At 35.3% G+C, this 13,616-nt stretch overlaps 1 protein-coding gene across 2 annotated transcripts in view; it reads right to left on the bottom strand.

Moving 5' to 3' along the window:
* Nucleotides 1-13,616, bottom strand: part of ARHGAP24 (Rho GTPase activating protein 24) — a 516,123-nt gene that overhangs the window by 74,359 nt on the left and 428,148 nt on the right. For both annotated transcript variants that reach the window (XM_049632110.1, XM_049632111.1), the window contains one exon: nucleotides 7-129. In XM_049632110.1, coding sequence (XP_049488067.1) covers nucleotides 7-129 — 123 coding nt within the window. The remainder of the gene's footprint in view (nucleotides 1-6; nucleotides 130-13,616) is intronic.

Genomic DNA, 13,616 nt, shown 5'->3' with positions numbered 1-13,616 from the left:
ACTCACCTCCACCAAAAGGTCCCCATATGACTCGACGGATGGACTTAACCCAGTCTTCCATATCATTCTGGGTGCTCGCCATAAGGAGGTAGCTCTCATGGTTTGCTGTCATCCGATCTCGATCGCCTCCTATAAGACAGTAACACATGAGTGTATGCTCGGCTGAAGTTTCTTCATCAGCAGCAGGAGTCCCTGAAATGTACACTGTGCCTACCCAATCAATTGGAAATATTTACCATGGCTTCAGTATGAAAAAAAAAAATCTGCTTAAAAAGGAAAGGCTCTTATGTTTCCAGGAGAAAACTGGAGAACAAATGTCATTCCCCAAACAAAGCCTGCCTTTTTGTCCTAGCAACAGTCCATAGGTCTGCATTAACTTATAATCCAATCTATTCACACTGCACTGTTGAACAAGGAGAATTGGCAAAGCAAAATGAAAGATGGAGAAATAATCCAGAGTCTGGATATTCATTGGAAGCAAGTGCTGAGCAGTCTAAGTACTTCTTAGTCCACACACAGTGAGGCCACCAGGACATCATGGGTAAGCAGGGGAGCTCTAGGAAAGGGAAAAGAACCACATGTAAAACTTTTGACCCAGAGGTCCTCCTGTATTCCTCCATCCTGGAAAATAAGGCTCTGCTCCCAGAACACACCTGCAGGGTGGGCAAACAAAGAAAAGAGAAGAACACACAAGCCTGCCCACAATTTAAACCCCTAGATGGCCCTCACGTCGAAGCATGAGCTTTGAAACCCCAGTGGTGCCTCCATGCAAAAGCTTGATGGTTTCTCTTATTTCACCCTCCAAAAGAACAACCCATATACTTAAAAAAATTTTTTTAATGTTTATTTATTCTTGAGACAGAGACAGAGTGTGAACAGGGGAGGGGTAGAGAGAGACGGAGACACAGAATATGAAGCAGGTTCCAGGCTCTGAGCTGTCAGCACAGAGCCCGACGTGGGGCTCGAACCCACGAACTGTGAGATCATGACCTGAGCTGAAGTCGGATGCTTAACCGACTGAGCCACCCAAGCGCCCCCATATACTTTTAAACCTTTATAGTCTCCAATATCAACTTTGAAGTGCCAGACGTCTGATGCATGTGATTTAATTTCTTAGAGATGTTTTCTAGCATTTACATTTCCCTGGTGACTCAATTTTCTCATTGACAAAACAGGCATCACCGTATATGACCCTGAAAGAGGTCTTGAGGCATGGTTTTTCTTACTTCCTATCTTGTGGTTAAAGACATGTATCAGCAACTATATTGCTTCATTTTCTTCGAAAATAATTAGTGTTGTTGTTCATGGAAGGAATAATTAAGGAAATGGAACATTTAACTGAATTCTGAAAATATTTTAGTATTATACTAACTTCTAAGGCGCTCCAAATATCTATGAATATTTAACTATTCACTAAGTGAACACTAAGCGTTGTACGTTTGCAGCCTTGGGTTGAACTGATTCATATGCAAGTGTTGTGTTTGATGGAAACCTTGCTGTTTGGTTTCTAAGTGGATCTGAACACCTTCATGAGGAGCTTGCATGCTCCAATTCACAATAGGCTCACCATTCACTGTTCTTTACCACCCAACCCAACTTGCACATAGCCGTGAAAGTTGTAGGCATTGAATCTGCAACCTCTGAATTCTATACAGCTGTCCTAAGTTGATAAATACAGTTATTCTACCACCGATGTGAATGTCAGAACAGGCGAAAGGTCAGAGAAGTGAAATAACTTTAAGCTTATCAGACGAACAACTAAAATTGGTGATGTACATTTTAATACAACTGGATGGAAGTAGGAGGAGGGGCTGAGGAACCACAGCAAAGTGGTTTCTTAACATTTACAAAATTCCTGAAAAAATAAGACTAAACTTCTCACATTATAAAGAACACCTCACTGTTTGGGAAACAATAACCCTCTTACACCTGTAGGTCTATCCTTGGTCAGTCATCACTTTAAGTAACTTGTATCTGAAAAAGCGCCAGTTCAGGAGTCAGAAAACCTACCTTTAATTTTATATTAGCTGCTTAATTTCTGGGAAATTACATAACTTTTGCAAACTCAGTGTTTTTAACTATGATTTAGATATAAAAATACTGTTATAGTACATTTTTGTGAGAATTCAATGAAATAAAGTAAGAATATTAGCCCGGTGTTAGGCTAAAGGAGAAATGCTGCAAACACCAATTCAGTCTCATTTAATGGCTACTACACCTACAAATGCAAAAAGAACATATTACATTTAACTTCACCTCAGAGGGGCACCTGGGTGGCTCAGTCGGTTAAGCGACTGATTTCAGCTCGGCTCATAGTTTTGGAGCCCCCGCCCCCCACCAACCATCCCAACCATCGTTCGCTCTGTGCTGAAGGCTGACAGCTCAGAGCTTGGAGCCTGATTCAGATTCTGTCTCCCTCTCTCTCTCTGCCCCTCCCCCACTCGCACTCTGTCTCTGTCTCTGTCTCAAAAATAAATAAACTTAAAAAAAAAAAATTAATTTGACCCCAGAGATATTATGTGTAGCAGGTGCTTGGAAACAATTAGTCAATTTTATATATATATATATATATATATATACATATATATATATATATATGTATATATATATAATCATATATATATGATGTCATTATATATTATACATATAATTATCATTTTAAAGGCTATCTTTACTTGATACATAACAATGCACATTAAAATTATATACTGTACATATATGTAAATATGTCAACGTTAATATGCATGTGGCCGTATAACATAAAAGCAGCAGAAAAAACTAAATGACAAAAGAAAAATAGGCTTCATTTGACACAGCGCAGTACTAATAATTTATTTTGTGTTCTTACCCATTTATACCATAGTACTAGCCAAAAATTTACCATTGTGAAATGAAAATATTTTAATTATTGTCTTTGCCTAAGGGACGCTTAGTAATTCGGGCGGCAATATCCTGCTGTGTCACTCCCAGCCCAGGCAGAGACAGCCTAGTAATGAGTGAGTGACAGCCACTAGAGTGTGTTTCTGCCTGAAAGCAGGGAAGAAAGAGAATGATAAGCACAACTGGCCATTATCCCCTGACTTTTCATTTGATTCTCTATCTCTGCCAGTGGTGCTGTATGCGTGACCCTGAGTCTCATTTAGACTGCCAATCACAGATATGAAATCCCATCTGTGAATTTCACCCATGGATATGGACCTTGATTCCTCAGTGTATTAACAAGACAAGGGGAAAATATTTAAAAATTTTTATTTACCAGTCTTGGTGGAAATATAGACTCTTTGCTACGAATGCGATTAAAACAATTGGAGACATTTATACAAACATGAACTAGACACTCTACTGAAAATACGTGATTTCCAACTAGAGATGCCATCAGTTCTAATTCAAAACCCATCAGTTCTAAGGGCGGGTACTGTACCTTGCAATTGAAGGGGCTCAAAAACAACTTAATGATATATCATTTGATAAATAAATAAACTCAATATTGACTTTCAACCATGTGAATCAAGTTTCACTCTCTTTGTGAATCCTTTATAGGGCTTCATGTTCCATTTAACCATTTGTGGACCTAAAATTCTTTAAAAAGGTGAAATTTTAAAAAGCCGTCTTGAGATCTAATTATCACTGGAGCGACAGGGTCATCGTTATCTTCAATCCCTATGTGTCTATGTGTATGTGTATGTGATATGATACCTATTAAAGCCAGTGTATCCCTTCCATTTTTAATTCTGCTTTATTAAAATTCCATTTTAATAAAATGCTTCCATTTTTAATTTAATTTAATTAATATTAAATTAATATTTAATTTAATAAATATCTGTGCAGCTTTGTTTTTAATTTTTAATACTACTTTAGATTTGCACATGTTTTTATAGGACATATGTTTCAGGAAATTGTTCACGCCTTTAGATATTAGCTTGGGAAGGTAATAATGCCTTGGTGCTAGTGTTAACACTTCAAGCATTTGTGATTTTAAGTTAACTGAGCAGGTCACATCATTCAATTTTACTTCTTTATATATAATTGAAAATACATGTGCATTTTGGGGGGTCTTCTGTATATTTGCATTTGATATAAATCTTTCTTCTCCAGAAATAAAATAGTTTTCTGAAATAAAATAAATACTTGACATAATTAACTTTCGCAAAAATTAAAAGGTAGATTAAGAAAAGCTTAATGAATTTAATAGGCTAAGAAAGAGCTTAATTTAAAATTAAAAGGTAGGTTCAAGAAATCTACAATAAGGTAAATGTATAGTTAATTTAAAAAAGAGGTACAATTCCACTGACTATATGAAAAGTTTGATTCCTCTAATAATTATAAAATAATAACAATTTAAGAGATAATATTTATGAATAATTTTGCATAGAATTTTAAAAAATTTTTATTTGTAAGTAATCTCTACACCTAATGTGAAACTTAAACTTACAACCCTGAGATCAAGAGTCACATGCTCTATTGACTAGCCAGGCAGGCACCCCTGCATAGAATTTTTTTTTAATTTTAAGAGAAATATTGGAAATGATATGTCAAAATATATATGTTCATTGTTTATAGGAATATGGATAATGTTCCCTATGATGCAGCCACTAAAATAGGATTTTGATAGGAGTTTTTATTATACAAAAGGAAATAAACACATTTTTACATGTGATATTATCTCAATTTTCATATAGAAGGAAAGCTAGATAAATAAGATACTACATAGAAATACACAGTAATTTTGCCAATGGTTACCTCTGAATGATAGGATTGGGAATTTCTTTGCTCTTTTTTTGTACCTTTCTGCATCTTCCAGATGCTCAACCTGTGTTGTTTCATGCATTAGTCCAGATATTCTATCAGGTATTATTTTACATGAGAAAAAAACATTATTGAAAAGAGCAAATGATCAGAATGAAATGGTCATGAAAGTACTAATCCATAAAAAGCCAAGGTGAGCTGAAAGGTAATTGTCACTAATGTCACCCAGTAATGCTTAAGAGTGCTCACTTGAGTTCTCATTAATTTACCTATAACCTCATATTCCTCTTTTCCCAGATACTGGTCCTTGAGTACATCCCCAAAGGAAGATTTGGGACAGGTGGCCAGTGCTGCTCAGAGCACAGACCACTTAATGTCACTAGGATTTTCTCAGTGAAAACAAGACTACTACTATTATGTGCATTACCTTTCTTTAAAAAAAAGTTTTTTTTAACATTTATTCATTTTTGAGACACAGAGTGTGAATGGGGGAGGAGTAGAGAGAGAGAGGGACACACAGAATCCAAAGCAGGCTCCAGGCTCCAAGCTGTCAGCACAGAGACCAAGGTGGGGCTGGAACTCACAGACTTCGAGATCATGACCTGAGCTGACGCTTAACCTGCTAAGCCACCCAGGTGCCCCTGTGCATCACCTTTATTAAAAAAATATAAAAAAAATTACTTTTCTGAATTTATTGTGTGGAAATTTCCAAAATAGTTGCCAATGTAGATTTTTGTTATTTTTCCTTAGAGAAAAATACTTGTAAATTGTCCAAATTATGAACTAAAAAGCAAAACAATTATTCAGAAACAAAGTATTTATATGTATGTCAACTTGAGTAAAAAAACGTTTACATATATACAGTAAATTATTTCCTCATATTTAAATTTTAAATCAAGTTGCTCAAGGGAAACTGTGGTATAGACATTTGGGTTCATTTCCAAGCATAGCTCATGGTACAGACCCGAGGACATTTCAGTGAACACCTCTGATACTGTTAATAATTTCAGAAGCAAAATGTTTCCTCACTAATTGTAAATCAGGTCAAAACGAGGCATATTATACTATTTATTTTATTAGCTTACATGAAAATATTTTATATCCTAGTTAGGGTTACTAATTTCCACTCTTACAATTGCAAGGTTTTATTTTACTTTTTTAAAGCATTACTTTTCTCAAAACTTAGTTTGGGTCTTTATTGGCAGTAGAACTCTAATGGTAAATTGCAAGATATAAAGTAAATTCTGAAGGATATCAGTGGAAAATTACTAAGATGGGAAAACATTTCTTCCCTTTTATGGAGACTGATATTTGCAAATCAACCAAAGTTATGTGAAGTATAAACTACAAATTATAGGCTTCTATGGATGCCATCACTTCTTAATAAATAACAAAAAAAATAATAAAGCAGCATGTAGTTTACAAAATAAGGCCAGAAAACAAATTGGTCTCACAATCAATATCATCTTTAATTTTTCATATTGTTTTGTGTATAATAGAGACATTGTTATCTGAAGAGTAAGAGTTTTTGATATGCTTTGCTAATCAAGTTTTTTTTTCCAAGTATTTCTTCCTCAGAGGTTAATTTCTTAAGTATCAGAAGGACAAAATTTCAGTGTATATTGTCAACAGAAAAGTTGCATTACTCTCTAATGAGATCTTGAATATTTTAAAACCCCTAAAGCATAAAATGAGAATTAATTAAGGGCCCAATAGAAATAACCATCATTTTATTTGTAGTGTGTAGTCACTACCATACAGCAAACACATTACTAAATGTTATCTTGCATTATAATAAAATTAATGCTACATTTTAATTTCACGAGTACTTTATTTTTTTTTTATTTTTTTTTATTTTTTAATATATGAAATTTACTGTCAAATTGGTTTCCATACAACACCCAGTGCTCATCCCAAAAGGTGCCCTCCTCAATACCCATCACCCACCCTCCCCTCCCTCCCACCCCCCATCAACCCTCAGTTTGTTCTCAGTTTTTAACAGTCTCTTATGCTTTGGCTCTCTCCCATCACGAGTACTTTATAATACTGTTTTACATATTTCTTATATCATCCTTACTAGGTCATAATCTCATTGTAAGAATCACACCACATTATGTATATAGCTAACTTATGTTTAAGATGAAAGTGACTAGAAATGCATACTATTTAAACCAATTATAGATTGATTGCTATTTATTGTTTATGGTAGATTTTTAATCATTAAGTTTAGAAATAGTTTGCTGGAAGTTTGTCTATTTGGCTACAGATATAGAAAGCATTGACATAAACATTTTATACTGTATAAGTTTCTTCTGACTTGCCTTTCCTCAAACCTCACAATAAAAAGTGTCAGCAAATGTGAATATTAGACCAAAGTGCTAGCTGGATCAAACTGCAAAAACAAATAGTTCCTACAAGGACATGTCATTCAAGAAGTACTAAAAATAGGTTAGAGTCAGACACTGAAGCCAGACTCATCAAGTTCAAATTAGTCATTGATTAGCTGTGAAATTCCTCATGTTTAACTGAGGGTGCTAGCAGCACCTGCCTCCTGGTGTTATTGTGAGTTAATTGAATGAATAATACCACAAAATACTTGGAGTCCTGTTTGGGACATGGGATGCTATGCTGTTATTTTTATTTCCATGTATAATAATCTTGATTCTAACTTTTTCAGTAAATGAAACATAATTTGAATCCTTTAAAATGCAGAAGGCTAGCTTATTTTTGAAAAAAAAATATTCTGAATATATTTGTAAAGAAAAATCCTTTTATAGGAAATTAACTATTGATTTATTTTTCAAGTAACTATTGATTTTCATATTGATCATGTTCTTAAAAGTACAACTGTGATCAATTTACTTTTAAATAGTGAATGAAAATTGTAAAACTTCAAATAGGCATAATTATATTTCCACTAATTTTTACATTCTTGGATTCATCCTTTCAAAATACCTTCTATTTGTACTAAGTACATTAAGTATAAACATGATATAACTTATTACATTTTGGATATTTGTCTTCCAAATTGTACTGGATCTGGAACAGAATCTCAATTTAAGTCCAACAATATATTTTGGCTTTCACTTATGTCAGAGGCTCAGAATCTAGCCACTTCCTTCTCATCATCTAGTTAAGTTCTAATTGAAATTTCCAAGAAATAGATAGAATATTTCCCTGGCAGAGCCAAGGCTTCTAGAGTTTGTGTCCTCTTCTAATTTAGCTTGGCTAGTTTAAGAGATCATTGAATTCAAAATTTCACCTGACTGATATAGAAGACAGGCAGGTAGAGTAAATGTCATGTATATTTAGATCAGTGTTACTCCAACAATGATGATACAGACTGGAATCATAAAGGAAAGCAAGACCCCAGTCAATAATCACCAATTTCTAGCAAATGGAACATCATTCATAGTCAAAGAAGCAAGGCAGAGAATTTACTGGCTTAAATAAATCTAAAATTAAAATTATTGGTCTATTAGGAGGTCCCTTAATACACAGCACAAATGATGAGTCGAATATTGGAAAATTTAGGAGAAATATTTTGGAATTATATTGAACATTATACTCCCCATGAACATGTAAATAAACCCTCTACTGCAGAATCTCTCAAAGTGTGATGATACTACAGTGTATATGTCCAGGAAGGTAGGAAGGTACTTGTTAGAAATGCAAATTCTTAGATCCAAGCTCAAATTAACTGAATCAGAGACTGCAGTGGTGGGACCTGCAATCCTTGCTGTAAGATGCAGAAACCTGCCAGATGATTCTAATGTATCATAAACCATGAGAACCACTACTCTTGTAAGACAGTTTGCTTTAATAATTTTTTATAAGGTTTATTTACTTTTGAGACAGAGAGAGAGGGAGAGACAGACAGAGAGAGAGAGACAGACAGACAGACAGACAGAGCACAGGTGGGGGAGGGGCATAGAGAGAAGGAGACACAGAATCTGAAGCAGGCTCCAGGCTCTGAGCTGTCAGCACAGAGCCCAATGCAGGGCTCAAACCCACCAACTCTGAGATCATGGCCTGAGCCAAAGTTGGAAGCTTAACCAACTGAGCCACCCAGGCACCCTGACAGTTTGCTTTAACAGGCAGAGACTGTAAATTTTAGAATTTACGTATTTTAGCCACAGTCTTCCTGTTAGCTTATATCTATATCTTATTTTTTCAGTGACACCCATTCAGCTACAAAGTACTAAGCTTTAAAGCTATGGGTCATATAACTTATCTAATTGCTTATTTTCATTGTAAATAATTAACACTTTGCAACTAGCTTGCAAGGACATATCACTCAAGTTGGGATTACTGAGTCTAGTAAATTTGTGGGCCTCCTACATTAGAGACGGCATACTTTTATCTGGCCAAACATTAGAGCGCTTCTTTTTGTATCTGAATACAGATTTGTTATACCTCTTTTCCTGATGCCCAGAGTTTGAAGAGTGAAAAGGACACTGAATTTGAGAAGACATGCCACTTTTGAAGATCTAGATTAGAATGATGAAATCCATTTTTAAAATTCTCTTGTATCTCCCTCTTTTTATTGTTTTGGAATAATAGAAATCTGCAAGATTATTTTTTAATGTTTGTTTGTTTATTTATTTATTTATTTATTTATTTATTTATTTATTTTGAGAGATAGCATGAGCAGGGTAGAGGCGGGGTGGGGGTGGGGGGGTAGAAAGAGAATCCCAAGGAGGCTTCAAGCTGTCAGCGCAAAGCCTGATCTGGGGCTTGATCCCATGAACCATGAGATCATGACCTGAGCTGAAATCAAAAGTCAGACCCTCAACCGACTGAGCCACTCAGGCGCCCCTGCAAGTTACTTTTATATCCCTTGATTCATTTGGTTTTTACAATATCCATGGGAAGTAAAGCAGAGCATTGATTATTTTGCCCAACACATATTCATTGAGCACCTGTATTGTGGGTGTCACTACTCTAGGTTCTGAGGATACAGCAGGGAGTAAAACAAAGTCTACAATCCAGAGGTGAGGTCCAGACTGAAATGCAGATTTGGAAGTCATCCATGTAACAGTAGTCTAAAAAATATGGGACTGGATGATGCACCTAAGGAATGCTGCCTCTAGAATAGAGAAAATGCAGTTCAAGTGAGCTGCGATGTTTAAAGGTTGAGAAAAGGAAGAGGAATTAGCAAAGTAGATTGAGAAGGTACATCTAGTAAGGTCAGAAGAGAAACCAGAAAGTCTGAGTGGAGAAAGTGGTCTGGTGAGTCAAGAGCTGCTGAGAGGTTAGATAAAATGATGACTGAGAGAACACAGACCACTAGTATAGGAAACACAGAGAACACTGGATTAGGCAACATGGAGATTATCGGTGTCCTTGGAGGATTGATCAGACCAGCACAAATATAATCATCGTGGGAATGTGTTTGTAAGATTATGGAAGAGAGAAAACAGAAACACCCAGTATAAACTACTTCTCTAGGCATTGTAGTGTATATAGGAGCACAGAAGTGGGGGTAGTGAGTGGGTGTGTAGGCGGGTTGTGGGGCCAAGGGGATTTAGCTTGGGAAATAATACAGAATGTTATATGCTTATGGGCATTATTCACTGGAGAGGGAAAAGCTAATGAGGTGGGAGAGAGGAGGCTTATAGATGCCTCCATATTTCTTTAAAGTCATACTCTAATTCTCTCACTCCCCTCAGAATCTTCAATACATGTTGACAGTTAACATAATTGATTTCTCTCCAAAGTTTGTTACTTTAAAAGTATTTGAAACATCTAGAAGAGAATCATCGAAAGAAAAGGAACTTGCATTAAGCAGTTGTTTCTACACAGCTCTGCCTACAGGCAACACAGGAAGGAATGGGGTTAAGTTCATAAATCATTTTTTAAAGTTAAATTTTACTACCTTTACTTGAGTGTAGTGTTTGGTATATGCTCAATAGGAGATTTAACTTACTTGAGACATTTTCCTTCACACAATATTAGTTTTAATTGCCACAGATGATAATTATTTAATATTACAAGGCAGTTTTATAGAATGGGTTTTGGTATATACAAAAGAACCGATGCTTTAAGATAAAATGCTATGATAGATAGCTCAAAATTAAGTTGCTCCAGGGGCACCTGGGTGACTTAGTTGGTCAAGCATCCAACTCAATTTTGGCTCAGGTCATGATCTCATGGTACATAGGATTGAGCCCCTCTTTGGGTTCTGCACTTTCAGATTCTCTCTTCCTCTCTCTGCCTCTCCCCTGCTCGTGCTGTTTCTCTCTCTCTCTCTCTCTCAAAATAAATAAATAAACTTGAAAAAATTAAGTTACTCCAATAAACAAATGACAAATAGTAATCATTGTAATGGTGTAAAATTAAGAAAAGCTCTGATTTTGATTTGAATTTGAATTTTGTTCTCTTAAACCACTACAATTAACTTTGCAGTCAGAACAGCTTAACTGTCCAGTACTTTGTCTCCCACAGTTAATGTTTGGGTTTGCTGTGTTTCATCAGCTTTAGGGTCTATGTCTGCAAGGGCAGGACATAAAACACACCTTAGGGGTCTGGAATTTGAACCCAGCCTTCTAGCTAACTTCACAGAGAACACATTTGCATAATGTGCCAAAAATCCAACACTAAGAACATTATAGTTTCAGAACAATTGTCACTTCCTTTAGTAAGGATACTTGTGAATATTTTCCTAACTTGCTTGATATAAACATATTACAAACTAACTCTATGATTTCCTCAAGTGTTAGCTGTTTTCTCAATAAATGTTTAAGAGTCTCTATGTACACTCTGTTAGTTCTTTAACCTATGTCTGTAGTTGGGGGTCTCACTTCATTGTCCCATTCTAACTACAAATGATTCCAAGACCCTACAAAAAGAACAGGGGCCAGAAAGTCACATGTTGTTCCCAAATTGACTATGGACATGGAAGTTCCTGTAAAGAATACTACTCCTTATCTGCTTCTTAATCCAAAACCCTTGTAATACTAGTTTAGAATGATTAACACTATCAGAAAGGCTAAGCAGACTCTAATTCTCATATTGGTGATGGGATGAGTACATTTTAGGATGATTTCTTTTAAAATAAACACACATGAATACACAAACATAACTGCACTAACGCTGATTATAGATTATTTGATCTATTTTTTAAAGTTTATTTATTTATTTTGAGAGAGATAGCTTGAGTGGGGGAGGGGTAGAGAGGGGGAGAGAAAGAATCTCAAGAAAAACAATCCCAATGTCAGTGCAGAACCTGATGTGCAGCTCAAACTCAAGTGAGATCATGACCTGAACCAAAATCAAGTCAGACACTTAACCAACTGAGCCATCCAAGTGCCCCTATTTGATCTATGTCTTAAAACATGACTTTTTGTAGTCAAGATTTCCTAATTCAGTCTTACATGTATGTTAAACATTAAAAAAAATCAAAATTTCCTTCCAAATTTTCTGAAACTCAAAAATTTTGCCACTTCTGATGGGTTAGTCCATCAATTTTCAATATCATCAGTATAATAACCATACAATTAGGGTTAATGAGTCAGATAGGAAAAATATTATGAAAGGAGCGTATTGTATTGCTTCAAAAGCAATCAGTTGGTGAAGAGTTATTTTAAAACCAAATAGAGTATGTGCAGAATGCAAGTAACACAAGTGATTTTTTGAATTTTTAAAAGAAAAATATTTATGAAATCTAAGTGTCTGGACATAATAGGTTGGTAAGTACTCAATACATGCTTGGGAAGATTTTGGCAGATCTCTATGTTTCCCTTGGAGGCTGGCAGTAGTACTTAGGAGAATTAAATATATTATTATGGTTTAAAACAGCTCAGGTATGCAGCAACATGGATAAACCTAGAAGGTATAATGCCAAGTGAAATAAGTCAGATCAAGAAAGACAAATACTATATGATTTCACTAATGAGTAAAATCTAAAAAACAAAATACATGAATAAACAAGAAAGCAGAATCAGACCTATAAACACAAAGAATGAACTGATGATCACCAGAGGGAAAGGGTTGGGGGAATGGGCAAAATGGATGAAGAGGAGTAGGAGGTACAGGCTTCCCATTATGGAAAGAATAAGTCACAGGGATAAAAGGCACAGCATAATAAATACTGTGAACATAATTGTAACAGCACATGGTGACAAGCAGCAGATGCACTTATGATGAACATAGCATAACATATAGAGAAGGCGAATCACCATGTTGTACACCTGAAACTGACACTGTGTGGCAACTATACTCAAATAAAATTTTAGGAAATAAACAAATAAAATGGCTCAAGGATCTTAATTAGTGCATGAACATGTTTAAATATTTAGGGAAATCTAATTTGTCAAATTCAGAAGTTAATAGAGCTTTAACCAAAAACAACTAAACGTTATTTTGTGATCACAAAATGGAACAACATGTGACTGTGTGGCCCTTATTCTTTTTTTTTTTTTTTAATATTGACTTATTTATCTGTGTATTCATTTATTTATTTTGAGAGAGAGAGCCTGCGTGCATGAGCTAGTGGGAGGGAGGCAGAGAGGGAGAGAGAGAATCCCAAACAGGCTCTGCACTGTCAGCAAAGATCCTGATGCTGATCTCAATCCCACTAACCATGAGATCATGACCTGAGCTGAAATCAAGAGTTGGATTCTTAACTGACTGAGCTACCCAGGCACCCCTGGCCTTTATTCCTTCTGTAGGGTCTTGGAATTATTAGTAATTAGAATGGGACAATTAGATGAGACCCCTAACTCCAGATATAGGTTGAGGGATAATAATAATAATAAATAATATTAATAAAACATTAATATTAATAATTATTAATTAATATAAATATTGATTATTATTACTATTATTGCAACTACAGTTTAAGGCTTAGAAAACTCTAGGTTCTATTT

The sequence above is a fragment of the Panthera uncia genome, chromosome B1, assembly GCF_023721935.1.
Source record: "Panthera uncia isolate 11264 chromosome B1, Puncia_PCG_1.0, whole genome shotgun sequence".
NCBI lineage: Eukaryota > Metazoa > Chordata > Mammalia > Carnivora > Felidae > Panthera > Panthera uncia.
The sequence above is the reverse complement of the archived record's forward strand: the minus strand, read 5'-3'. Positions and strand labels throughout refer to the sequence as shown.